The sequence below is a fragment of the Heloderma suspectum genome, chromosome 2, assembly GCF_057233095.1.
Source record: "Heloderma suspectum isolate Gila_16-S chromosome 2, 16-S_ref, whole genome shotgun sequence".
NCBI classification, from domain to species: Eukaryota; Metazoa; Chordata; class Lepidosauria; order Squamata; family Helodermatidae; genus Heloderma; species Heloderma suspectum.
The window spans coordinates 290302891-290330517 of NC_139459.1; the positions used below are offsets into that span (position 1 = coordinate 290302891).

A 27627-nucleotide genomic window follows, 5' to 3' on the forward strand; every position below is an offset into this window, starting at 1 on the left:
TCACGGCTGACTTTCCAGATCTAGCCGTGATAGGCTACGTGAATCATCACGTAGCCTATCAGGGGACGTTGTTTTTTTTTTTTTTTTACTTTCGTGTTCGCGGCCGGGCGAGGCGGGAAGCCTCCTCCCCGGCCTAAATTTCGGCCGGGCGAGGCGGGAAGCCTCCCTCCCCGGCCTGAATTTCGGCCGGGCGAGGCAGGAAGCCTCCCCCCCCGGCCTGAACTTCGCGGGGGGAGCAGCGAAGCGCTCCCCCCCACCGCGAACAAGCTGCGAGAAAAGGTAAGTGACTTTCGTCCACCCCTATAAGAAACCTGGCTGCTATTTTCTGAACTTTGTTTTCCTGACATAGCTGTTGCAGTTCGTAGTATTTATTCAAGCCTTAATGCATAGGAAAGATTTAGTTTATTAGGTTCTGGTTTATACACCACTGAAAGACATGTAGCAATGTTTGATTCTGCCTATTTTGTAATTAATCTGAAATGTTATTATGTTAGTATCAGTGAAATGAGTTGTTTATGATTGTAACAAGGCCTATTATAATGATATATTGGTATGCTTATTTGTTGTTGTACTGCTGTTTTGTTAGCCACTTTGGGCACTTTTTGTGGAAAACCAGCATATAAATTAAATAATTATTTTTAAATAATTAATTTATTACAGGGAGCATGCAATTCCCTTGTTACAGCAGCTTCACTGTTTCCAGGCAGAATTCAAAGTTCTGGTTATAATCTATACAACCCTATACAGCTTGGGACCAGGCTACCTGAAAGACTGCCTTCTCCCATATGAGCCTGCCGAGTCCTTAAGATCTTCTGGGAGGCCTTTCTTTTGAGATCGCCACCAACAGAGGCATGTCTGGTGGCGACGGGAGAGAGGGCCTTTTTGGTGGCCACTCCCAGGCTGTGGAACTCCCTCCCAAGAGAGGCTGTGTTCACTCCCTCTCTGCTATCCTTCCTCCAGCAAGCAAAGACTGCTTTATTTCAGAAGGCCTTTTTCCAGTAAGTGGGTCTGTTGGGTTGGGTGCTCTTTTTAATTAAAAAAAAATCCTGTAATTGTTACATTATTATTGTTTTTTAATGTGTTGTTTTATTGCTTTAATCAGTTTTAATTGTGCTTGTAAGTGCCACTAATTTTGCTTGAAAGTGCCACCCTGAGTGCCATTTTTTTGGTAGAAAGGTGGGGTGCAAGTCGATAGATAGATAGATAGATAGATAGACAGATAGATAGATAGACAGACAGACAGACAGACAGAGTACTATATGTTTCTGGACATCAAAAAAGAGTCTGAAGCCCAATTCTTTCTTTCTCCTTAGCCACCAGAAAAGGATGGCGGTCTACCTCGCCAGGTTGGCAACAAAACAGAATGTGGATTACTGGGGTTTGTCTTGGACTTAAAACAGGATTATCAGCCTGTCCGGAATCAAATGCCTGAAGAGACGCTCTACAAAGTGTATACATTTAACTCTGTGAGAAAGTCAATGAGCACTGTTATTAAATTGCCAGATGACAGCTTCCGAATGTACAGCAAAGGAGCTTCAGAAATTGTCCTAAAGAAGTAAGTATTCAATATTTGCCTTGAGCACTTTGTCACTAAATTCTGTATGTGTATCATTCCAGTTCTTGTTATGTTGGTGTCCTACTCACACAGAGACATACACACCCATGATGACATATGTTTTCATTTAATATGCTCACCTGTGAATCACCATCTACTGGGAAGGGATGAATGAGAATTTAGTTTCAGTTGCAAGTCACTCAAACTGCCCCATTCACAACCCCAACGGTAAACAGGAGCATGTGATCTCCAAGTATGTTTGCAAATGCCCAGACTTGTGTTCACATTCACAAGGTGTGCACTTTAAAAAATGTGCACTCTCAGAACGCACAACTTGCAAAATGCATAGCTTTAAAGGATGCATTTCAAAAAGTGTGCATTTTTTTAAATGCACACTTTTAAAATGAACTCTTAAATAGTCACATTTTCACACTTTAATTAGGGGAAGCATGCTTTAAAAAAAATAACAGTAAGAATTGCACACTTTTTTAAATGCACAGTTTAAAGTGCGCACTGTCACACTGTAGTCAATGTGGGGGAAGTGCCCACATTTGAGAAATGCTCACTTTTCTCATTTAAATAAACCAAAGAAACTGGCTGAAGGCAAGAACGGGAGAGAGCCAAAGCGAGGTGTCAAGAAGTGTTCAGACAATTTCAGCGAGCTTGAGTGTGGTTCTCCCATCCCTACTGGGTGGTTCTCTTGAATAGGTCCCATGGAAATGAATGGGAGCTGTGCAAGAGCACTGCTGTGCCCGTGCCCTGATCATATTCACTTAGGTGGGACTTTAATGGCAGATGGTATCCATTGCCTATTTTTTCTGTATTTTTTTTAATACCAAAATTGGACCACAAAGCAGGTTACAAAACCCCATGTATTATTTTTTCACTTTCTAGAAAAAGGTAAAAGTGGGGGCAAGCCTTCTATTTATTAATATTCATTAATATAGTGTATACTAGTATTTATCTTGTTTTTTTGTTTTGTTTTATCATTAACAAGTATGAGGTGCACTACAGCTATTCCTGCTTTTACTGATTGGCTTACTATTAGCGGCTTGTGTTAAGCCCATTGAACAAGTCACACGGCTGACCAGGCACTTGAACTCAGCTCTTTTCGGTCAAAGACCAACACTTTCCCCACTGTTCCTTCTGTTGTGTATCAAGCTACGTCTGCATGCGTTCAAGGCTATAGTTGGCAAGCTTCCAACAAAAGTGTTCTGACACATCTTTGTCAAAAAAGTGATGCTAAATTTCATTCAGTTCATTTATAGGGGCTAACTGGAATTCTATCACCCATTTGGTTGACAGCCACATTACACATTGAACTAGTCGCAGAGCATCTAGCTGAGATTTATCTCTCTTCTCTTCTCTTCTCTTCTCTTCTCTTCTCTTCTCTTCTCTTTTCTTTTTACTGTTGTGTAAGTACATGCAGCCGCAATTCAGATCAGGACCACTGTTCTCCAGAGGAAGAAAATTAAATGTTCTCCCCCATTCCCCAACATTCCACCCACCACAATGGGGAGGGGGAATTAAAGAAAAAAAGAGTCAATGGAGACTCCCCCCCCCTTTTTAACCCTGCCCTGGGGGAGGGGGAATTTGGGGGATAACCAGCGGATGAGGGAGATCCTTCCCTCCCTGAGCACAGTGGTCCGGATCTGAATAAGGGCCACTCATGCTTACACAAGTATAAATAAAATTATCAGCCTCAGCTACATGCTACTCAATTTGTGTAATATGACGTTTGGCCCTTAGGAAGGTATAATGCAAGTTGCTAGTTAATTATTAGAATTAATAATGCAAACATGACACCTCTCTCTCTCTGTCTTGTTGAAATCTTAATTTCTTGCTATCTTTTTGTCCAGTCATATCTTTCACAGCTATGCACTTGTGTTGCTATCGTTTTCTTAATTTCTTAAATCTTAAATTTAAATTTCTTAAATCCTAAATTTAAATTTCTTAAATCTTAAATTTAAAATCTTAATTTCTTACTATCTTTTTGTCCAGTCTTATCTGTCACAGCTATGGACTTGTGTTGCTATCGTTTTCTTCCAGGTGTTCTAAGATTCTTAATGCCGCTGGTGAGCCTCGCATCTTCAGACCCCGTGATCGGGATGAGATGGTAAAGAAAGTGATCGAGCCCATGGCCTGTGATGGATTGAGAACCATCTGTGTTGCTTTTCGAGACTTTTCCAGCAGCCCCGAACCAGACTGGGACAATGAAAATGACATTTTAACTGACCTGACTTGCATTTGTGTGGTTGGCATAGAAGATCCTGTAAGACCAGAGGTATGATAGACTTAAGCCCTGATCCTAAGCAAGCTTACTTTGAAGTAAGTTCCATCAACTAATAAGGCTTATTTCCAGATAAATGTTTGGATCAGCATGTTAAAATGTTCTGAATGTGAATTACAAAAAAGTGTCTTTCCTGCAGTTTTAACTTTTTGAATGTAGTCCTGCCAGTGAAGATGAACTATGGATTCAATTCCACTAATTCATTTACCAAGACTAATTTCATAACTTGATTCATACCCTCAGAAGCTACATTACTTCTGTCTGAAGTTCAGGAGGATTACTTAATAAGTGAGTTTAGGATTGTAGCCTTAATTACTGGTGGTGCCAATATTCCCTTTTGGAATGCTATGAGTTCATAGCTAGGCCACAATCCTTTCCTCACAGGAAAGAGGCAGAGGGTTGGATCCAGCATAATCCTTGTGTGAATGGAAGGGCTCCTTCTGTCTACTGGAGCCTTCTAATCCAAGGAGAGAATCCCACTGGTGGAAATCATCTTCACTTATTTTCCCCCTACAGTCCCCAGTGCTCCCTGAAAATCTGCTCTGGACGGTTGGGGAAACTTCCAGAACAGTTGGGGAAGTGGTGCCAGGGTTGGGGCAGAAAGATGGGGATAGACAAATATGTAAACAGTGGGATCAAGTGGCCAGGAAATGCATGAGGTACAGTCTGTGACAATTCTATATAAAGCCTAAACATATGCAGCACAAGCAGAATGACAGTTTATAACAGTATGGTAACATAATCATCCTAGGATTGCTAATTAATACTTGTTTAATTAACTGTTGTTTTGATTCAGGTCCAAATTAATAGAATCAAACTTCCTGAAAAATTCTAATCCAGTAATTTCATGCTTGAATCTCATTTTGTTGAAGAATGGCAACTTTTAGATCTACAGCAGAGTATCCTGAGAGACTGAAATGTCCTCATATTGGTTTCTGAATGTTGCCATTTCTGATGTCAGATTTGTGTCTATTTGTTCTTTTGCATCCCTTATTGTTTGCTTGCATTTTTTTTGTATAGGTTTTGTTCCTTTTTGCTCTCCTCGTTTGGGCAACACTTCTGTTATCTGAAGGGAGCGTTATAGCTTCTTAATAGCTTTGACACTGCTTGTTAACTATGCTCAGAGCTGGCATCAGTGGTAGACATGGTTGGGCACCTGCCAAAAGCCCACACCCCAGCAGGGGACCATTGACAAGATCCCGCTGGACTTCTTCCTCCTCTTCACCACTGAAAACTGCTTGTTCATCTGTTTCTCACTCTGGCCCATACAATGGTGGTAGTGAGAAGGAGGAGCAGTAGATGCCATGGCCTACTTGCTCACTAGTTCTCTGCCTGTCAAGCAAGCAAGTGATGGTAGCAATGATGGGAAAGAGGAGGATGAGCAATAGCAGCTGGGGACAATAGTGGTGAGAAGGTGGATTTGCTGAGGGAGGGAGACCATTGAGGGTGCCTTGCCCAAGGGCTCTCAAAAACCAGATGCTGGCACTAACTATGCTGGTTACCTATTGAACTTTGTGGTATCTTTCCTGACCTGCAGTAGTCATTCTAGCTGAGTTTCTATTATTGTGGTTTGAGTAACCCCCAAGCAGTCTGGAAAGATCAGACTCTGTTGACTTTCCCTTTCAGCTTTCTTTGTACCCCTCCTCTCATTTCTGAGGTTTCCTCTTTTGAAGTTAAACATGTGTGTTGGACTTCCTTGGCAATTTTCTACTTATACATAAATTACATTTGATAGCACTGCGGCCATTGTTTCCTACAACCCCTACATTGTTCAACAACCCCTACATCTCACACTAGCTGCTTGTTATCACATAGGATTAAGCCCAGGGTTGCCTCGCCTTCATTCGGGTCCATGACAAAATATTAATATTGTAACTGAGTTACGCTATATAACTCGTAATTTCTATGGCACAGTCCTTTCAGGTATCTAGAAATATTAGCTCTTTGTCATGACTGGAATATGCATTTATCCAGTTGATGCAAGGATAATTGAAGTCATCCATTATTTCAACACTTCCTCCTTTGGATGCCTCCCTGATTTCATTGTCACCCACAATGATTTTGTGGAGGAGGCTTTTCCTTTTGAGGTTTCTAATTTATTTGACACTATCGCCCCAGTATGCCTTCCGTGTCCTTCCTATAGGGTTTATATCCATGTCTCTGGCATGTGCATTTTCCCTTGAGGCTCGTTGGCCTCTTTAACTGGCTGTTATGTTCTACTATATGCTAGTGGCCTATTTCTACCCCATCCCATTTGGGCAATCAAAATAGTTTTCACCCACATCCCATAGGGATGTTTCTTCCTGAACTGGATTCTCCCTCACTCCTGTAGGCTTTCCTCAAGGATCATTTTAAGAGCTGCTCTGCCACCTTTTTGATGTCAAGCATCAGCAGTTTGGTTGCATTCTGGTTCAAATAAAGCCCAGTTCCCAAGCTGGGCCTGTTTTGAGACAAGGCCAAGCCTGTCTCAAAACGTTCTCCAGTGCCTAACAAATCTAAACCCACCCTCTCTACCATGCATTGGGATCCTCCACATTGCCTGCTAAACTGGCCCTATGTGTGGAACAGGTAGCATTTCAGAGAAGGCTACTGTGGAGATCCTGGTTTTCGACTTCCTACCTAGCAACCTAAATTTGGCTTCCAGGACCTCACAACTACATTTCCCCATGCTGTTGGTGCTGACATCCACCATGACCACTGACTTCACCACAGCACTATCTATCAGGCTTTCTAGACAAAGCATGGTATCTGCAATCTTAGCGCTAGGCAGGCAATTCGCCATGCACTGTTCATGCCTTTCACAAACCGCCTGTCTATGTCTCTTAATGACTGAATCACCCACAACCATCCTTGAGGGGTGAACATCTCCTGAACTTCTAAGGGATTTTTTCCCTCTTCCTTGGAGTGATGCCCTTGCTGATTCTCATAAGTTCATCACCATGGTGTTAGTCATACCTCTGAGCATATGCAGAGTGCACTCCCTTCACCAATAATTAATTCACATCCTCACACTTCTAGCATGTGTATGGCTTCTTGGTCAGAGAGTATTGCTTCAAGACAGGTTATGGAAGTAACTCAGTGCTCTTAATCTGCCGTTCTAGTATCTGCTCATTTATTACATTTCTAATGGTTTATTATGCTTCTAGTTCATTCTTCCTTCAGGCTGCTCAGAGTAGCTTACATGGGGCTCCCAAGCAGTGTACCATCCTTAACAATATAACAATAGCATGTGCTTTCAGACATAATGCTGCTTTTCAACTATAAACTCTCCTTCAGTAATTTTCAATCTTTGTAGGCCTATCTATTTTTATTTATTTATTTATTTATTTATTTCATTTCATTTCTATACCGCCCAATAGCCGAAGCTCTCTGGGCGGTTCACAAAAATTAAATCCAAACAACACACAATAAAACAATTTAAAATATACAGAACATTAAAACCACAATATAACAATACAACCACAATAAAACCTAGCAGCAGTGCAGGAGTTTAAAATACAGATTTAAAACAGCAAAGATAAAAATTTAGAAAGCTAAAATGCTAAAATGCCTGGGAAAATAAAAAGGTCTTCACCTGGCGCCGAAAGGAATACAATGTAGGCGCCAGGCGAACCTCACTAGGGAGCTCATTCCAGAGCCGGGGTGCCACAGCAGAAAAAGCCCTCCTCCTAGTAGCCACCCACCTCACTTCCTTTGGCAGGGGCTCACGGAGAAGGGCCGCTGACGATGATCTTAAGGTCCAGGCAGGCACATATGGGAGGAGGCGATCCTTCAGGTAACCTGGCCCCAAGCCGTTAAGGGCTTTGAATGTTAACACCAGCACTTTGAATCGGGCCCGGAAATGGACTGGCAGCCAGCGCAGCTGGAAAAGTACTGGCGTAATATGAGCTCGCAGGCCAGTCCCTGTTAACAATCTTGCTGCCCTATTTTGGACCAGCTGAAGTTTCCGGACCATTTTCAAAGGCAGCCCCACGTATAACGCATTGTATTATACATAGTAATCCAGACGAGAAGTTATCAGAGCATGGATAACTGTAGCTAGGCTATCTCTGTCCAGATAAGGGTGTAGTTGGTATACCAGCCTAAGCTGATAAAAAGTGCTCCGTGCCACTGAGTTCAACTGGGCCTCAAGGGACACTTCTGGATCCAAAAGCACCCCCAAACTACGAACGTGATCCTTTAGGGGGAGTGCAACCCCCTCCAGAACAGGTTGAATATCACCTAGCCGGGCAGACGAACCACCCACTAACAGTACCTCCGTCTTGTCTGGATTGAGTTTCAGTTTATTGGCCCTCATCCAGTCCATTACCGTGCCCAGGCACTGATTCAGAACAGTCACTGCCTCACCTGGTTTTGATGTAAAAGAGAGGTAGAGCTGGGTGTCATCTGCATATTGATGGCACCTCAGCCCACACCTCCGGATAACCTCCCCCAGCGGTTTCATGTAGATGTTAAACAGCATGGGGGATAAAATAGAGCCCTGTGGAACCCCATGGCACAATTGCCATGGCACAGAGCAGTAATCCCCCAGCACCACCTTCTGGAATCGGCCATCCAAGTAGGAGCAGAACCACTGTAGTGCAGTGCCTCCTACTCCCAACCCAGACAACCTATCCAGAAGGATACCATGGTCGATGGTATCGAAAGCCGCTGAGAGGTCCAGGAAAATCAACAAGGTTGCACTCCCCCTGTCCCTCTCCCAGCAGAGGTCATCCCACAGGGCGACCAAGGCAGTTTCCGTTCCAAAACCAGGCCTGAAGCCTGATTGAAATGGATCTAGATAATCCATTTCATTCAACAGTGCCTGGAGCTGTCCTACAACCACCCGTTCAAGCACCTTGCCCAGGAAGGGGATGTTGGCCACTGGCCTATAATTGTTAACATCCTCTGGGTCCAGGTTAGGCTTTTTCAGGAGTGGTCTAATTACTGCCTCTTTTAAAGCGGCAGGCACCACTCCCTCTCTCAAGGAGGAATTTACAACCTCCTGGACCCAGCCGGACAACCCCTCCTTGTTTGATTTAATAAGCCATGAAGGGCAAGGGTCAAGCACACAAGTGGTCGATTGGACTTGGCCAAGCACCTTGTCCGCATCCTCAGGCCTCAGTAACTGAAACTCATCCAATAAAACTGGACCAGATGGTGCTCTGAACGCCTCTACCAATGGAACTGCATTAATGGTGGTGTCCAATTCATGACGAATCTGAGCGACTTTATCCTCAAAGTGCCGTGCAAACTCGTCGCAGCGTGCTACCGAGGGTTTCACCATCTCTCTCCCTGGCCCAGAATGTAACAGGCCGCGAACCACTTGGAAAAGCTCCGCTGGACGACACTGAGAAGATTCAATGCTGGGGGGAAAGAACTGTCTCTTTGCCACCCTCACTGCCACAGAGTAGGCTCGATAGTGGGCTCTTACCTGTGTTTGGTCAGACTCAGCATGAGTTTTCCTCCAGCTGCGTTCTAGCCATCTCCCCTCTTGCTTCATTGCCATCAGCTCAGGTGTATACCAAGGAGCTAGCCGGGCTCTGCTCAGAGGGAGAGGGCGCTTGGGCGCGATCATGTCAACCGCCCGAGTCATCTCTGCATTCCACAGAGCGACCTGGGCTTCGACAGGAGCACCAGCCATACCAGCAGGAAAATCCCCCAGAGCCCTCTGGAATCCATCGGAATCCATTAATCTCCGGGGGCGGACCATTTTAATAGGTCCCCCACCCTTGCAGAGGGGAAAGGCCGCCAGGAGTCTAAACCTCAGCAGGAAGTGATCTGTCCATGACAAAGGGACAGATGTTAATTCCTCCACTTTCAGATCACCATCCTCCTGCCCAGTCGAGAAAACCAGATCAAGCGTGTGTCCTTTTGTATGCGTTGGGCCGATGACATGTTGGGACAGCCCCATGGTTGTCATGGCGGCCATGAAGTCCTGAGCCGCCCCAGATACAGTGGCCCCGGCATGGAAGATGAGATCCCCCAGGACCATCATCCTAGGGGTCCTCAACACCAAGTCCGAGACCACCTCCGTCAGCTCAGGCAGGGAGTCTGATGGGCAGCGGGGTGGGCGGTACACCAACAGAATCCCCAATCTGTCCCAGGTACCCAACACAAGGTACAAACACTCAAGATCTGCACTCGAATGAGCAGGAAGCCTGGAGAGGGAGATTGAATTCCTATAGACCACGGCAACCCCCCCTCCCCGACCTTCAAGTCGGTGTTGGTGCTGCACCGAGTACCCAGGAGGGCACAGCTGGGAGAGAGTGACCCCTCCCAGTTCCCCCACCCAGGTCTCAGTAATACATGCCAGGTCAGCCCTCTCATCCACAATCAAATCATGGATGAGGGAGATTTTATTTTGGACCGACCTGGCATTCAGCAGCAGCACCACCAGACCCGAGGGCAGACTGGTAAGGCTGCCAGGAACCATCAGGTTGGGAGAAGAACCAGAAGAGGGGACAGCTGTAAGGTGTCTATATTCACCTTACATATATTCATATTCATAAAGGCTTCAGTACTGGCAAGGAAAAAAAATGACCCCCCCCCCCCGTAATGTATAGGAAGCATGCACTCACTGTGATTGGAACTGGAGATTTTCTCACATGGTCTGGTAATGTGATTGTTAATTTAGATTTCCTAGTCTTAAACTGCTGGATATAACAATACTTTATAACATTTACACCTATTGTGAACTGTGACGGTGTTCCATAACAATCCCCCCAAAATCTATTTTGAATTGATCACAACTCTTAACTCCATAATAGGTTTTTAATCTCTTTTGGAAACTAAAGACATTATCCATCATTTATTAGATACCTAGTTATTTCTAATGCCCATGAAAAAGAAGTCAGATTAACTAGCCCAATAATGAGAATACTGGGTATTCTGAAAACAGTTCCTTAGGTTGGATCCAAGTTTAGGCATACTTAGAATAGACCCATTGAACTCAGTGCGTCTTGCGCTAACTCTGATTAATTGCAATAGGTCTACTCTAGATCTGGATCCAGTCCCTTATGTGAATTTTGAAATCACTGGTTTTAATTCATTTTAATTCATAATTCATGTTGAATTATGTGAATTTTGAAATCACTGGTTAAAATGAACATTATGTTAATAATGTTTTCAAAATGTTTCTATCAAGTATATGTTGTTGTTGTAAGAACTCCAAAAGGCACATGGCAGAGAAGTCTGAAACCTCATCTCTGTAATCTCTGTTACTCATGCTGCTATTTTTGGTGTTTGAAAATACTCAGTTCTGAAATATCAGAATGCCAATCTGATCAGCTTGTTTGTTGCATCATATTGTTTTTCCATTCCATCTCGCTGTTTTATTAGGTCCCAGAAGCCATAAGAAAGTGCCAGCGAGCTGGAATTACAGTCCGCATGGTCACTGGGGACAACATCAATACAGCTCGTGCCATTGCCATAAAGTGTGGAATCATTCATCCTGGAGAAGACTTCCTCTGCATTGAGGGAAAGGAGTTCAACCGGAGGATCCGTAATGAGAAGGGAGATGTAAGTCATGCAAAGTGGAACATACATTATTCTATAAAATAATTAAAGAATGGAGGATAATTAAAACCCATTGTATTTGTCTTGCATTATGCAGCCCCTCACTTTTTTCCTCTTTTCTGAACAGGAGAGGTGATACTGATTCCTGAAACTGCATGTTTGTAAGGTTAAATGCCAAAAGAAGCTAGCAGGATAGTTTTAAACCTTACATTCCTTTTAGTTGCCGTTATTGTGTTTATTCATATGTAACACCAAAACATGATTTGGTGTTAAGCCTTTGCTCATGCACTCCTTCTTTCTCATGCACATGCTATTTTATTACTTCTGCTATAATAGAAGCCACAGTTTACTGTTCCAACTGATCTGGCAGACTTTGGTTCACATGCTCCCTCCAAATTAGGATTGCAAACCAGAATCAAAACATAGTTTTCAATCCTGGTTTAGAAAAGTTGTGCAAACCACAGTTTGCCAGGTCAGATGGAATGGCCTACTGTAGTTTCCACAAAAGCAGGAGTAACTGATTAAAGTAGAGCATGTGAGGGTACGTGCAAACACAGTGTTCATTTATATAATGCCAAACCATGGTGAACCAACTCACTGAGAAACTACTACTTTGGGGGCTGAGTCACAGGTACAAAGTAGCAAATTCAGAGAATCTCTGAAAAGAAACTAAGCTGACAAAAATTGGCAGCATTAGTCCAACAGCATCATTTTCTATTTCAACAGAGAAGGCATAGATATTTTGCAAGATTCAAATGACCTTCCTTGGATGCTTTCAAGGTTAAATTGCTAAAAAGCACCAAGAATATTTATTATTATTTTCTTTAGACATCAGAACAACTATAGAATGTTACCAAAAAAGAGCAAAGTCCTCCTTCCTTCCTTCCTTCCTTCCTTCCTTCCTTCCTTCCTTAGCAAAGGACTATATACAATTTAATCATTCATAACAAAATCTCTCAATATGTTGAATAAGCGAACTACCCAGAACCATAAATATCTCTGAGGAACAATCAGATGTGGTTTAATGCATACCGGGGGCGGGAGAGGCTAGCATTCCTCCTCTCCGCACCTTCTCTAAATGATGCTCTTGTTCTAGCCTCCAATTATGAGTGCTTTTCTAATTATGCGACTTCCCATTGTATAAATGGAATTGGAAGAACTGTCAAACATGTGGCAGTATCCAATGCTGCCTGTCCACAGGCTGGGTCCACGACTGCTCCCATTCCACGAGCAGCCAGCTCTGCCAATTCCATTGCACAATGGAGATATAGCACTTCTGGGGACAAGCCCTGCAATGAGCAGAAACACTTGTTTCTGGATCAAGGCAGGTGAGCAAAGCTGGTACCATGTATAGATCTGTGTTTTGTGCTGACTCCATAGTTTCCCCAGTTCTATGCATGGACTGGTTGGTGTTCAGTTTTAGTTGTGCATATCATATGGTTCACCTGAGCCTCAGATAAAGCCGAGTATCCTCACTTATAGCACAAACCTGTATATGTCTATTCTTGAGTAAATCACATTGGGTTAAATGGAGCTTACTCCCAAGTACGTGTTGTAGGATTGCAGTCTTAAAGTACATTACTGTTTTTAGAAGTTATAGTGTAAGCATGGCCAGCGTTGTCTACTCAGTAGACAATCATTTGTGTTTTGTGAGCTTACTAAATGTTTATTTCATTTATAAAAGAGCTGATGCAGACGCTGGTTCAGAAAAGACAGATAAGATCCATCATGATTGGTCAGAATGGAAGCATATTTGCAAAGGCACTGAAAGCATCATGAGATCATAAAAATAATATGACAGTTTTACTCAGGTGAAAATGTGAGACATTAATTTGATTGGGGGAAAATCTTACTTAGGCAATAACACCTGAGAATGAAAGTGAAGCATAGCTGTGGATGAGACCAGCAGAAAACCCTTGGGAGCCTTGTAGTAGTTAAAGTTCTGGGGAAAATAATAAAGATGCTGGAGGAGAAATACATTAACCTTAAAGTGATATTTGTTCCAATGTTCACTGGAATGTAGAAAGGTTTCTGAAAGGTTGAGAATGTATCATCGTTATTATTTTCAGATTGAGCAGGAACGCATTGACAAGATCTGGCCAAAACTTCGTGTCCTTGCTCGTTCATCTCCCACGGATAAGCACACTTTGGTAAAAGGTAAATACGTACAGCACCTCTGTCTCTCCCGTATCGACCTCATATTCTTTTGTGATGACTCTTGTAGTCATTTAAATAATGTGATTTGTTGCTGTATATAGACGCACTCTGGTAAAAGGTGCAAGCGCAAATTATGTTTTCCAAGAAGGCTTTGCTTAACGTAATCTCCAACTGAAATGAAGGTAAACGATGTTTATTGCATTACACATATTACTGTCTAGTTAGCCATGCCTCTGTCCCCCCGCCCCTTGCCCCTTTGTTGTCTCAGAGCCAAACTAAATGTTCCGGAAAGCATGCATAGTGGAGCTATGTGTACTGGCCTTCCCTACTCTCCTGTAAGCACATGTGGCTCCAATTCAGATTGAGACCATGGTGCTCCCAGAGGTGGAGGTTAAGTCTTTCCCCCCACCCATTTTTTTACATGAAATTCCACACACCCTGTCGTGGGGTTAAAAAAGAGAAGAAAATAGCCTCCATTGACTCCAATGGAGACCTTATACCTTTGTTTTAACCTGCCCTGGGGCAGGGGGTGGATTTTGCAGAAAAGATGGGGGCAGGGGAAAGGCTTAATGCCCCCCCCTTACTGGAGCACGGCAGTCCTGATCCAAATCAGAGCCATGTGCACTTACAGGAGAGTAGGAGAAGCTAGCATGCATAGCTCAACTGTGCATGCTTTAGTTTGGTCCTCACAGTTACCAGTAATAAGTATAGCGTGTGGGAGGCTTCATTTCTTTGTTCAACCAAGGAACAAGCTGTCTATGGTAAAATTATGCATGCTAAGTTACACAGATGTATGTTCATAAAAGCCCGACATTGCCTTGTTCTATTGTTAGAAGTCCTGTTAAAGTGTTTGTGCTGGCACTATCTTTCAGAATTAGAGTGAGTAGTCTATAGTCAACTTTGAAAATGCATTCCTGGAGTTAAACCTCTTGGTGTCTTCTAAACCTAAGTAAATAAATCCTCTGGATTTGATCATTCAGCTATTATAGAAGGGGATGAAAATGAACACTTTGGTAGAGGAAATGCAGTCAGCAGAGTTGGGAATAGTAAACAGTGAAATCTAAACAAGATTGATTGTGTGTGCAGTATAGGATTCTGACAGAATTAAAGCAGCCCTGAATGTCTTATATAACTACTTTTAGAGCTGTAGTGAGGTCACAGTGGAGTGAGCTGGTGTGTGTGTGTGTGTGTGTGTGTGTGTGAATAGCCAGTGTAGTGGAAGAAGAATTTTTCTTTGCTTGAGAGCATTTGTAGCTTTTATATTTCTGAAGTCCCTTCAAAGTTATACAGAATTGTTTGAAACATTAACTGGTTTTGACTGAATGTGTCTCCCTGCTGTTTGAAGGACAAATCGGACTCTCATCCTTGATGCATAAGTGCTCTAGGGCAAAAAAAAATCACAAAGCAAAATGTTTATATATATTAAATGTTTAATGATATACACTTGCCAGAGGGAGGGAGCTTTTCAAATTTAGCACACCACATTTCTTGCCAATATAAGGAGTCCTTTATTTATCCTGAAAAGTTTTTACTTTTCATTGCTCTTTGGGAAGTGGTGGTGGTTTTGCATAGTTAGCAAATAAGAAAAGTGTTTACCACTTTGAATTAATTAAATATTGAAAATGGCACCTAGTCTCAAGAGTACGCTTAAAAGTAGTTTTAATATTTGCTACTGGATTTAGATATTTGTAATCTGTATGAACACCCTGAGGATCCCAATCAATCTGCATAAGGTTTTTGCTCTCAATATGGCCTCCGTATAAATGTTGACATATAAGCAGCAATTAGATTTACTTGAATGTTGCTGCTGTTGTTGTTATATGAATCTTTTGGATGCTTTATTGCATCCCCCAATAAATTACAACTTCAGAGCATGGGTGTGAGCAGCTCAGATGCTCTGGTATGTCAGCTCATAATTATCAGTTATCACCATAATAATTGATCATTACAATTTGTGATAATATGCTGGCATGGGACATCCAATGCCTGTTGATACTGGCATAGAGAGTCGAAGGATGGGGCCGTCTTTGTTAAAGAGAAGCTCCAAGTGATGGGTTGCCATTCAACAGCCTATCACACAAGTAAACAAAAAACTTGAAATGTGTTTAAAATTTAAATGACTGCAGCTGACATTTAGAAATTTACATGTTTGACCTGGCTTGGCAATAATTATACTCAGTTCTCCCTTTTTCTTCTTCACAGAGAACTCGGTTTTCTTCCTACCCTAACCTCACTTGCACTTTGATGCCCTCTGGTGGTCATCTTTCAGTATACTGCCTAAGATATTATTTGCAAGAAAACAACAAAGAAATAAAGAATGTTTGTGTGAAGGGGAACAGAAATCTCAATAGAGACATTATCAGTCTTCAAAGCAGAAAACTCGAATATTAGTCTTTGGGCATCTTTTCAAAGCAACTTCTTTCTTTGTTTTTAGAATTAAGATGAATACGTAGACATCTTAGACATAGAAGTGACATGGTTTATGCCCAGATGACTTACGACCTATGAATGACAGAGAGGACACAGTTGAAGGAAGACCACAAAGCTTGATAAGGAAGTAGCAAGAAGAAATAGGGTAGCGTAGTTGAGTTATGGGTGAATATGGTACTATAAATGAAAAGGAGAGAAGATGTAGTTAGGAAGTATATGTAATAGCTTGGAAGGTTGGATCATAGGTGTGCATAATTTTAAGGATTGTACAGAAATTCTCCATCTATGGAGATACATTTGTCCATGTGGATGAAGACTATGAAATCCTAGCCTTTAAACTACAGTGCTTAAAATGCATTGCAATATTTTGCAGGTATTATTGACAGCACTCAAGTGGAGCAGAGGCAGGTTGTAGCAGTGACTGGCGATGGAACTAATGATGGACCGGCCCTTAAGAAAGCTGATGTTGGCTTTGCAATGGTATATCTCAGGACATGTTCCTTATTAGTACAGCACCTGTTTTTATTTTGTGGGTGAAAGTAGTGCATTGGGGAATGGACTGAAATACTTCCTGGAACTCCCTCTGTCTTCTTTTTTTTTCTTCTTTCTTTGGAGACTGTTCACTGCTATTGTTCCCCCAATCTGCTGATGCCTTGGTGCCATATTTTCTACTGGGAAAAGAAACTACTGGATCAATTTCTCCCTGGGAATAGAGATATGGGCAGTGCCAGCCACCTGGAATCCGGTGGTGAATGTGCTTTGAAAATATGCCCATTGATGGGGAAATGTAATATAAAAATCGTATTTTGATATCTCGCTGAATTTTAGATTTGCCACATCACAAACCGCTGTTGAAGCAATTTCAAAAATCAATTTGCTATCCAGCATAGGAAAATGAGCCTAAACCCTCCTAAATTAGTTTAACAGTTCTTTGGATCCTAGCTACTGTTTTATTTATCAACAGCCATTTTAAGGCATTCTGAAAGTACTATTCCTCACTGAATCATTATTTCTCATTCTAGAACATTATTCTTGTTGTCTCTTCTACATTTTTCAGGGTATAGCAGGAACAGATGTGGCAAAGGAAGCCTCAGATATTATCCTAACGGATGACAATTTCAGTAGTATTGTGAAAGCTGTAATGTGGGGCCGTAATGTTTATGACAGTATCTCCAAGTTCCTGCAGTTCCAGCTCACAGTAAACGTGGTGGCTGTGATTGTTGCTTTCACCGGGGCTTGCATTACCCAGGTAAGGCTGAGTGTGAAATAAATGAATATATCCTATCATCAGATCCAGAGAAGGGAATCCCATCTGAAATGCTGGTGCATTCCCTGCATTGGGGAAGCTCTTATGGATTCTGCCTAAGCTAAGGGCCCCTTCCAGATTGCATATACCTAAATCTGGCCCTGATCTGAGCTTTGTTGATTAATGGGATTGAGATAGACAGATAATTGTTTTTAATATATTCTTTCCCCTATCTCCACACAGTCTGATTTATCTATATTATCTGTAGTAGTGCCAACTGTGTTATGCCACTGCAGTTAAAGCAGACCGTTGCATTTTGCTGCACATGGCAAGAAGGCCACCTTCTTGTTAAAACATAAGGCACAAGGCTGTGTCTAAGAATAGGTTCCCAGCATATTCAAAACAGCTCAAAAGGAGGCCGTACATGACAGCTGTCACTCAGGACCATACAAGCACCAATGTGCAGCATTTTTGTATACTGCACTCATGGCAGGAGGCAGTAACCCATGCAGCACTATTAATGTTGGCTTACGTTGAGGCTGGAGACATATCCCAAGCCCAGAGCCATTGGAGCTTTGCACCTGAGTCAGGACTCTTGTTGTTGTTGTTCAGTCGTTCAGTCGTGTCCGACTCTTCGTGACCCCATGGACCATAGCACGCCAGGCCTTCCTGTCCTGCGCTCTCTCCCGGAGCGTGCTCAAGTTCATATTCATTGCATCCGTGATGCTATCTAGCCATCTCATCCTCTGCCGTCCCCTTCTCCTTTTGCCTTCAGTCTTTCCCAGCATCAGGGTCTTTTCCAGGGAGTTTTCTCTTCGCATTAGGTGGTCAAAATATTGGAGCTTCAGCTTCATTATCTGTCCTTCCAATGAGCACTCAGGGTTGATTTCCTTTAGGATGGACTGATTTGACCTCCTTGCAGTCCAGGGGACTCGTAAGAGTCTTCTCCAGCACCACAGTTCGAAAGCATCAATTCTTCGGCGCTCAGCCTTCCTTATAGTCCAGCTCTCACAGCCATACATTACTACTGGGAAAACCATAGCTTTGATTAGACGGACCTTTGTCGGCAAGGTGATGTCTCTGCTTCTTACTATGCTGTCTAGGTTGGCCATAGCTTTCCTCCCCAGGAGCAAGCGTCTTTTAATTTCATGGCTACAGTCACCGTCTGCGGTGATCTTGGAGCCCAAGAAAGTAAAATCTGTCACTGCTTCCATTTCTTCCCCTTCTATATGCCAGGAAGTGATGGGGCCAGATGCCATGATCTTCGTTTTTTTAATGTTGAGTTTCAAACCAGCTTTTGCAGTCTCCTCTTTCACCCTCAACAAGTGGCTCTTTAGATCCTCTTCGCTTTCTGCCATTAGGGTGGTATCGTCTGCATATCGAAGGTTGTTGATAATTCTCCCAGCAATCTTAATTCCGACCTCTGATTCATCCAACCCGGCATTTCTCATGATGTACTCTGCATATAAGTTAAATAAGCAGGGTGACAATATGCAGCCTTGTCGTACTCCTTTCCCAATTTGGAACCAATCGGTTGTTCCATGTCTGGTTCTTACTGTTGCTTCTTGACCCTCGTACAGGTTTCTCAGGAGACAGGTAAGGTGGTCTGGTACTCCCATCACTTTAAGAATTTGCCACAGTTTGTTGTGATCCACACAATCAAAGGCTTTAGCGTAGTCAATGAAGCAGAAATAGACATTTTTCTGGAATTCTCTTGCTTTCTCCATGATCCAGCGAATGTTGGCGATTTGATCTCTAGTTCCTCTGCCTCTTCTAAACCCAGCTTGTACTTCCGGTAGTTCTCGGTTCGCATACTGCTGAAGCCTAGCTTGTAGGATTTTGAGCATCACCTTGCTGGCATGTGAAATGAGCGCAATTGTGTGGTAGTTTGAACACTCTTTGGCGTTGCCCTTCTTTGGAATTGGAATGTAAACTGACCTTTTCCAGTCTTGTGGCCACTGTTGAGTGTTCCAGACTCTTACACCTGCTCTTATGCACAGCCTATAAAACACAGAAAGAAAGCAATATATTTTCCCTCGTTATTACTTCAAGGAATCATGTATTAGAGTTACTCTCAAGATTGCTGGTGTAGTCAGTTACTTTAATATTCCTAAAGAACATATCATCTTCACTTAGAAATCTATATGTAGAAAGCTGTGCTCATACCTGGCTATCTAACCCAAAGTAAGTAAAATAGCAGTTAGGAAAAGTTCTATGATAAAAGAACTGCTTCTAATCCTCTTTTTAAAATTATTTACTCTCATTTGCCAGTTGTATGTATTTACTTTCCATATTATGAAAAGACAAATGAAACATGGTAACATGGGTTTTAAAAGTAGTATGAGACAGTACTGAATATGGAAGCATGATTAAATACACAGGATGGCACCTCTGTGAATATGGCACACATCTTCACATAGCATCTACTCTCCACTCTGGTGCAACAGGAAAATTCTGCCTCTGAAAGCAAATTCATGAATAAGTCATTAGGTATACTGTAAAGAATAAGTTTACCTTGTCATCATGATATGGCCAAGTGAAACCTGAGGCTGTCTGTATTAGAAGCCACAAAGGTGAAACTCCTCCCAAATTACTCTTCTAAATTTTTCAAGGTGTTCCAAGGTTATAACTATTTATTTCTTCATGGGCCTTGGCTCAGTTGCAGTGCTGTGGTTCATCTGAGCAGTGAAAACTCAAGCTACAGCTGTTGGCTACATGTGAATGGAAGTAGAGATGGGGGAAAACCTGTTCACAGTCCACATAACTTTCCCAGTCTGCAGCATTTCTTTGTACCACAAAGAAAAGAGATATGGCAGACACCATTTTGTGGACTCCAGGAAGCACGGTCGGTCATGGGATGCAAACTGACTGTCGTCTTGTATCTAGCCCTTGAGATAGAATATTAAAGAGGAGACAAGAGACTGCATGTCCTTGCCTCTGCCCTTTGGAAAGTTTCAAAGTGCACTGACAGAATGTTTTTTGTTCAGTCATTCAAGAAAATTGAGCGTGATCCCAGCATGTGGGAGGGGATCAGCATGAAGCCCTCTTCCCTTTCTCCCTGGTTGGGCCCTGGCTCTTTGCACACTGTAGTGCATCAAGCATTACTTCCAAGGGGACATCCATGTATGCCTCCCATATATGCACCCAGCCCTTTCTTTCCTCCCTAGGGCCCTGGATAATTTACTTGGAAGACTAGGAAGCAGCTGAAGGGGGAAGAAAAGAAATTTAGCTCTGTTGAGCTTTTCTGATCCTCTTCTGCATATGCAGCTGTGCCTTCTCTCTGTGACTGGGAAGTGTGTGTGAATGAATTCTGCTTCTAAAATTTGGAAGGCATCACCAATGTAGAAAACTACTAATTGGAAGAATGGAATGATCCAATAGGTTGGATATGTGAGGCAATAACTTTTTGCTGTTTGATTAACAGTGCTATACTGTACAGTTTTTGTTTGCAGAATCCTATCAGAGAAGCAGTATGCTATTGTTGTCGGTGTTTATTTTCTGTCATTCATTGATTACTTGAAAACTGGAAGAGGGTATCTAGAAACAGAATAACACGGAGGGTGGATCCAGTGCTGTCATTCCACTGATGGAACTGCTTCTATAAGCAGAGCTGGGAGAGGACTGATTTCCCCTCTGCCTGCAGCCCCCTAGGCAGCTTTGAAACCTAAAAAAACTAACCATCTCAGCAAGACTGAGATTGACAGATCCATCCATCCCTAAGACTGTTAAATTATAACACCAAAGGAGCTATTTAACTGTACTGTTCTCTGTGTTTGTGTTTACACGAAATTGCTGTAATTCCATTTTCAGTTCATTGTGTACAAATCCCATGTTATGTTTTAATTGGTGAGTTTATAACTTGTTCACCACATTATAAGTTTTTATGCTGGGAAGTGTTTTCAATGAATAATACATATAATCATCACCATTGTCTTCTCCTCAACATGAAATATATTTGGGGTGATATTTCGTAAAGCATTATTTTAATTCACAGTTGTGCTTTCCAAGATAAAGCCTACAGAATCTTTTTACAAAGATTGTGCTAGGGTTCCTCCATTTTCTACAGATCCTTGATAGCATCTTCCAAGATTAGGTGGACAAGAGCTTGCAAACTAAATGTTGATTTTTAGATAGATCACATCGTCAATACATATCTTTGAAGGCCACAAAAAGTTGTTTTCCATTAACTAGCTACCAAGCCAACGATTTTTCAGCCATTTGACGCAGCCTCTGAAAAGCACCCGAAACTCTCCTTGTTGCTTTTGTGCTGCGTAACTCACTGCTTCAATAGAAGTCTAAATCCAGACTCAGATACATGCTTTCCTTAGCTTCCAAGGAACTAATCAGAAATAAGAAAGAGCTGCAGTGTAAATTTCATTCTACCAAGTGCCAAATCTAATGTGTGTTTAATGCTTATGCTGGGGTTTAGAATGAGCTTTTACACTTGACTGAACTTTGCAGCACAGTAGATGATAGATAATTATTAGAGGCACCTTAGCAACATAGAGTGATTGGCACTGTGAAGTAGTGAGAACGCACTGCTGCCAAAAGTGATGGCTGCCAATTACACATATGTAATTTAGAGGATAGATCAAAGTGAACAACTTGCTTTTCATTATATGCAGGAGCCCTCTTGGGGTTTTGCTGACTCTTGCACAACAGAGAGTTTTAAAAATAGCTGCCAATGGGAAGGAGAGCAAGGTGCAGGGCTGAACACATTAGGAAACTGTTTCTTACTATTTGGAAAAATAAGCCTAATTTGGTGGCTTCAAATCAGAATCTCTCCCGCCCAGGTGCTCAGGTGGTCATTTTGAAAGATTGTATGCATGTCCAGTTGCTCAGTGAAAGAGTAAATGAATTTGGCCTTTTGCCTGTCAGGGAAGGGCAACAAACAAGTTATAGACCATATTCAGACCTCGAAGCATATTGGTGCAGTCCACAATTGTTGCTTTTCAGAGTTGGTTGTGCCTCTGCATAGCTGCTAAAATTGTAAGTCCAGAGTCATTTGGTTGACCTGTTGGGTTTGATTGTGGCTTTTGGTGATCAAAGCAAAAGCTATCAATGGCTACAAGTCTTGATGGCTATGTGCTACCTCCAGTACCAGAGGAAGTGAGCCTATGTACACCAGTTGTGGGGGAACATGGGTGGGATGGTACTGTTGAGCTCATGCCTTGCTTGTAGGTTCGACAGCTGGTTGGCCGCTGAGTGAACAGAATGCTGGACTAGAAGGGCCCTTGGTCTGATCCAGCAGAGCTCTTCTTATGTTGTTATGTTCTTAAAGCAAGTTGTCACAGGGATGCTCAGCCTGATCTTACCAAGCTGCTTAAATGTGGAGAAACAGTGAGTACAACTACAAAAACATGTTGTGCCTGGCATGTAGGGCAGAACTAGGCAGTGAAAGGTGCCACTTTTGTGGGACCATTTCCATGGCTAGAGTCGTTGCCTAGTGCTAATACAGCTGAATACACTTGCAGTTGATCCTAGGCAGTCTAAAAATGGCGGATATTGTTACAGTGGGACTGTAAGGCTGCCATACAGTACCCACTTACCTGAGTAAGTCTAACTGAATTTAACAGGATTTACTTCTGAGTCGACCTGCATAGGAGTTGGCTAAAAGGCACTTTACGTCAAATACAGCAGCACTCTAACATTATTCATTTGTATTGAATGGTCAGCTAGTTTTCACTACACAGATGAATTTCCACTGTGTTTAACAATACAGCACTTGCTAGAATAGACTGTTTTAGATCTGAGTCAAAAAAAACATGAATTAGCCATTCCAATTAAAATCCTATTTTATTCCTCACTATGGTCTATAATACCATTCTACCCATAAGCCATTATAGCTCTAGTGAGGAAAGATTCTGAAAAGAAACAATTATCCAGACCACAATTTAATAAAACATATTTAATAGTAATTTACTTTCTCTCTTGAGATATTAATTAGCTTGTTGTTGTTTCTTAAATGGTCTGTTTTGAGGCACTGTTTGAGTCCGACCGTATCCCTACCAGATTCAGTGAGCAAATGGCTCCTTCTAGTGGTTGTTCATATAACATTGAAAATGAACACATAATAAATCGCAAAGTCCTTGACCATTCACTAAGTAGAGATGATATCTTGACATTTCATTTGTTTCTAAAATTACTCTTCTTGAGCTTCATGAAAGATTATTATTTCTGTTATTCCACAGCTATTTTAGGATTTCCCAGCTTCACTCATTGATATGGGGAGGGGGGGTCCATTATCAGGCTGACACATTTAAATTAGCTCTCATTCTTTTGGAGTAGCACGATAAGATTCATGTCTGTAAGGAAATTAATGGAAGATTGGCTTGGCTGTCAGAAGCCCAGATTCATATACCTGCTCACTACTGAAGTTTAACTTGTTCATGTCACTTTCTCCATCTAATGTATCTTCACGGGGTTGTTGTGGGATACATAAAAGAAATTAGAACTGTAAAGCACTTTATGCAAGGAAAGCCTCTACAGAAATGATTAAGAACAATACATAAATATACTAATATGGAGATACATTTTCTTCTATAATTTCTCTCGTCAGGACTCTCCTTTAAAAGCTGTACAGATGCTATGGGTCAATCTGATTATGGACACCTTTGCCTCTCTTGCTCTGGCAACGGAACCTCCCACAGAATCCCTACTGCTAAGGAAACCATATGGTAGAAACAAGCCTCTTATCTCACGTACCATGATGAAGAACATTCTGGGCCATGCTGTGTACCAGCTCACTCTCATTTTTACCCTCCTCTTCGTCGGTAAGCTCAGTTAACTTTTTTCTGCCTAACCTTTTGAGCCATTTATTGTTAGCTTTAAATTTTGCATACAACCTACTATCACAGAACTGTATTCCTGTGAGCTTCAAACATGCATTGCTTGCCATTTCTGAACTGTGAATGAGAGCCAATGTGGAGTCCCATGTCACCAAGAAATTACAAACTGGCTCAGTGACCTAAACATTGCCCGTAATCCAGGGACTTAGATAATTGGGGGAACACCTCATGATGTATCGCAGATGTTTTGATATCTTCCCAAGGTTTTAATAGGGGGTTATCACGTGATGTGGAGGCCTGCTGTTACTAGCAGCATGGTTCCCTGGACTGTGGGCAGTGCCTTCTTTTATCCCTAGTGCATAATTAATAAAAGTTTTATGTTGGGAGGTAGTGAGCTCTCTTTTACTGGAGGGATTTAAGCAGAGGCTGGACAGCCATCAGTCAGGAATGCTATATTTGCATCCTGCCAAGGGTTAGACTAGGCAGTTAGACTAAATGATTTCCAAGGTCCCTTCCAACTCTATGACCTCCAGAGTCCCCGGGTTTGTTAGACCAGGAACTAGGAAACACCCCACACAGTATACTTGGTTCCTACGCTTTTACCAAGAGGACCCACTAATGAAATTTTGCTTTCATTCAGGATATACCACTTGGTTTTACGCAAACCCTGATCTAGAGCTCATTCTTCCTTCCCCTTGTACAGTGTAGTTCTCCTGCACTTTATGTCATAGGTAACCATGTCCCATACCTACAAAGGCTCTCAGTAATCCACCACTACCATAAAAGCTGTGGTTTTGTGATGACATATGACAGGCCATTATTGAGACAAATAGACATTAGTGATAGCTGAACTTCGCTCTGCTTAACTTTGAAATGTGTTGCCAATAGTTTGCATCTATCTCTCCCCCAGCAGTTCTAAAGTGACTTGCAATGTATCAAATTGCCTTAAACTTTCATCTGTTTGGGAGCATCTCCTGGACACACACTAAATTAGAACATTTGCATTTAACACACTGGTGCCCTTAAGCTGAAAAGGTCAAGAAAATAGAGGCTGGGGGAGAGCCAACAGAGACTACATAAAAAGCCTTTACAATAGCTATTCAGTGATTGTGTGGGGCATTTCCCAGTCCTTGGCCTGACAAACTCAGGGGTTCATAGAATAGAATTATAGAGTTGGAAGCGATGTTGGAGGTCAGCTAGTGTAACTGCCTAGTCTAACCCTTGGCAGTATCTGTCATGCAGGATCTAACTGCAGCATTACTGACAGATAGCTGTCCAGCCTCTGTCTAAATCCCTCCAGCAAAAGAGAGCCCCCATGCCTGAAGCAGTCTGTTTTGCCATCACAATATTAGCAAGTTTCTCCTACTGTTTAGTTGAAATCTGCTTCCCTGCAGTTTCCACCACTGGTTCTAGTCCTGCTCTCTGAAGCAACAGAGAGCAGGGCTACTCCATCTTCTGTGTGACAAGCTTTCAGAAATTTGAAGGCCACTGTTATGTCCCCACTTAATCTTCTCTTCTTCAGGCTAAAGAACTACACAGTTTTTCTCCCAACTGCACAAAGCTCAAGAGTTTCCTGGGTTTTGTCCATAGTAACTTGGAGCCTTAAAAATGCCCCCTTGGGGGCATTTCCTTATCTCTGTCAGAGCAGTGATTGCTATCTAGGCTTTTTTGCTAAAAAGCATTCTCTGTGAATGTGCAGAACTTCTAAGCTATAGGAGAACTTTTGAGGGAAATAACATTCAGTCTGTATTGCATCCAAGCATTGTGAGTTAGGCAAATTTGTATCCTGAATGTCACTAATGGAAATTCAAAAGCTATAGTGGTCTACACCCTCAGCGAGTCATTTGATGTACAAAGAAAACTACTACAATGGAATTTAATTTTTATTTTTAACTGAGGGAGGGCAGCATTGTGTTTGGTGCACTTTCAAGAAAATGAGTTTTAGCATCTCCAGGTTTTAGCATCAGCTACCTGTGGCATTAAACACGTTTTTGCATCCTGCGATGGGGATTCTCCTTCTCTTTTCTTTAAACAAACAGCAGCTGGGGAGTGGGCAATCCAGATCAGAGCCATAATACGGGGAGAAGGAATTATTTCTTGCTGAAAATTATCAGCAAGAAATAATTTCTTATTATTTCTTATCCCTATCCCAAAGCTGCTATTTTACCCCATAGATGCTAGTAGCAGCCCCTCAAAAAACAACCCACAAACAAACAAACAAATGGCTTACAGGGCAAATAGCAGGAAGGTGAGGTTTCAATGGAAAATATGCTGAGTGAAAGAGTTAAACCTCCCTATGCTGTGGTTCTGATTCAGATCATTCCCCAGTGACTGCTGCTTGTTTAAGAAAAAAGAAAGGGGGGCAATAGTGGGGTTCAAAGACACATTTAATGTCATGTGTAGTTTGACCATGAGTATTATGGGGAAAAAGAGCAAAGATTCTCTCTATTTAGTTCATCCGCATCATGCATAATTTTATAAACGATCAAGTTCCCCGCCACCCCCAGTTTTCTTTTTCTTAAACTAAAACCCCCAAAGGTTTTTGCCTTTCCTCATAGAAAAGTTGCTGTAGCCCACTTATCATTTCGGTTCACATTTTCTGCGCCATCTCTCCAGTTCTAAGATACCTTTTTTTTTAGATGGGGTGGCCAGAACTGTACACAATATTCTGAATGTGGCCACGCTGTACAATGATATAAAGGCATTATGATGCTGGTTGTTTTATTTTCATTTACTTTCCTAATAATCTATAGCATGGGATTTGCCTTTTCCACAGCTGTTGCGCATTGAGTTGACATTTTCATTGTGCTGTCCACCATGACCCAAGATTTATTTTCTGGTATTAGTCTTCAGACCCCATCAGTGTACATGTGAAGTCTGGATTTTTTGTTTTGGTGTACTTCACTTCGCACTTATTTACACTGAACTTCATTTGCCATTTTGTTTCCCTTTCACCCAGTTTAGAAAGATCCTTTCAGAGCTCTTCAAAGTCTATTTGGAATTTCACCATCCTAAATAATTTGGTGTCACCAACACACCGATCACCTTACTACTCACCCTTGAGTTCATGTCATTTATAAACTAGATCCTATATTTTCAGTTGTGGCACACAGGTTGTGGAACACCCTTCCCTAGGAAGCCCAAATGACTCCCTTTGGCCTTTTTGATATTAAATACTAGTTTTATTTATTTATTTATTTATTTATTGCATTTATACCCCGCCTTTCTCCCTCTCGCAAGGAACTCAAGGCGGCTTACATTATCCTCCTCCTCACCGTTGTATCCTCACAACAACAACCCTGTGAGGTAGGTTGGGCTGAGAGTCTGTGACTGGCCCAAAGTCACCCAGTGAGCTTCCATGGCCGAGTGGGGACTAGAACCCGGATCTCCCAGCTCCCAGTCCGTCACTCTCACCACTACACTACACTGGCTCTCTGGTAGTCTGGTTCAGTAGTCTGGTAGTCTGGTTCCATTACAGCTGGAGTCTGTCTACACTGTACACGCTCAGCTTGCGCCTCAATAATGTTTCCCAGTACCTAACAAATCTAAATCCTTCCTTGCAACATTGCCACCATCTCATTCATCCATTCAGCCAAGTGTATCTACTGGCCCTCTGTGTGAAATGGATAGCATTTCTAAAAATGTTATCTTGGAGGTCTTGGAC

General features: G+C 42.2%; 1 protein-coding gene across 2 annotated transcripts in view; it reads left to right on the forward strand.

The window, feature by feature from the left end:
* ATP2B2 (ATPase plasma membrane Ca2+ transporting 2) overlaps window positions 1–27627 on the forward strand; it is a 606047-nt gene that overhangs the window by 546435 nt on the left and 31985 nt on the right. For both annotated transcript variants that reach the window (XM_084832463.1, XM_084832462.1), the window contains exons 15-21: window positions 1314–1555; window positions 3605–3839; window positions 11166–11345; window positions 13412–13499; window positions 16303–16409; window positions 16987–17178; window positions 23735–23948. In XM_084832463.1, coding sequence (XP_084688589.1) covers window positions 1314–1555; window positions 3605–3839; window positions 11166–11345; window positions 13412–13499; window positions 16303–16409; window positions 16987–17178; window positions 23735–23948 — 1258 coding nt within the window. The remainder of the gene's footprint in view (window positions 1–1313; window positions 1556–3604; window positions 3840–11165; window positions 11346–13411; window positions 13500–16302; window positions 16410–16986; window positions 17179–23734; window positions 23949–27627) is intronic.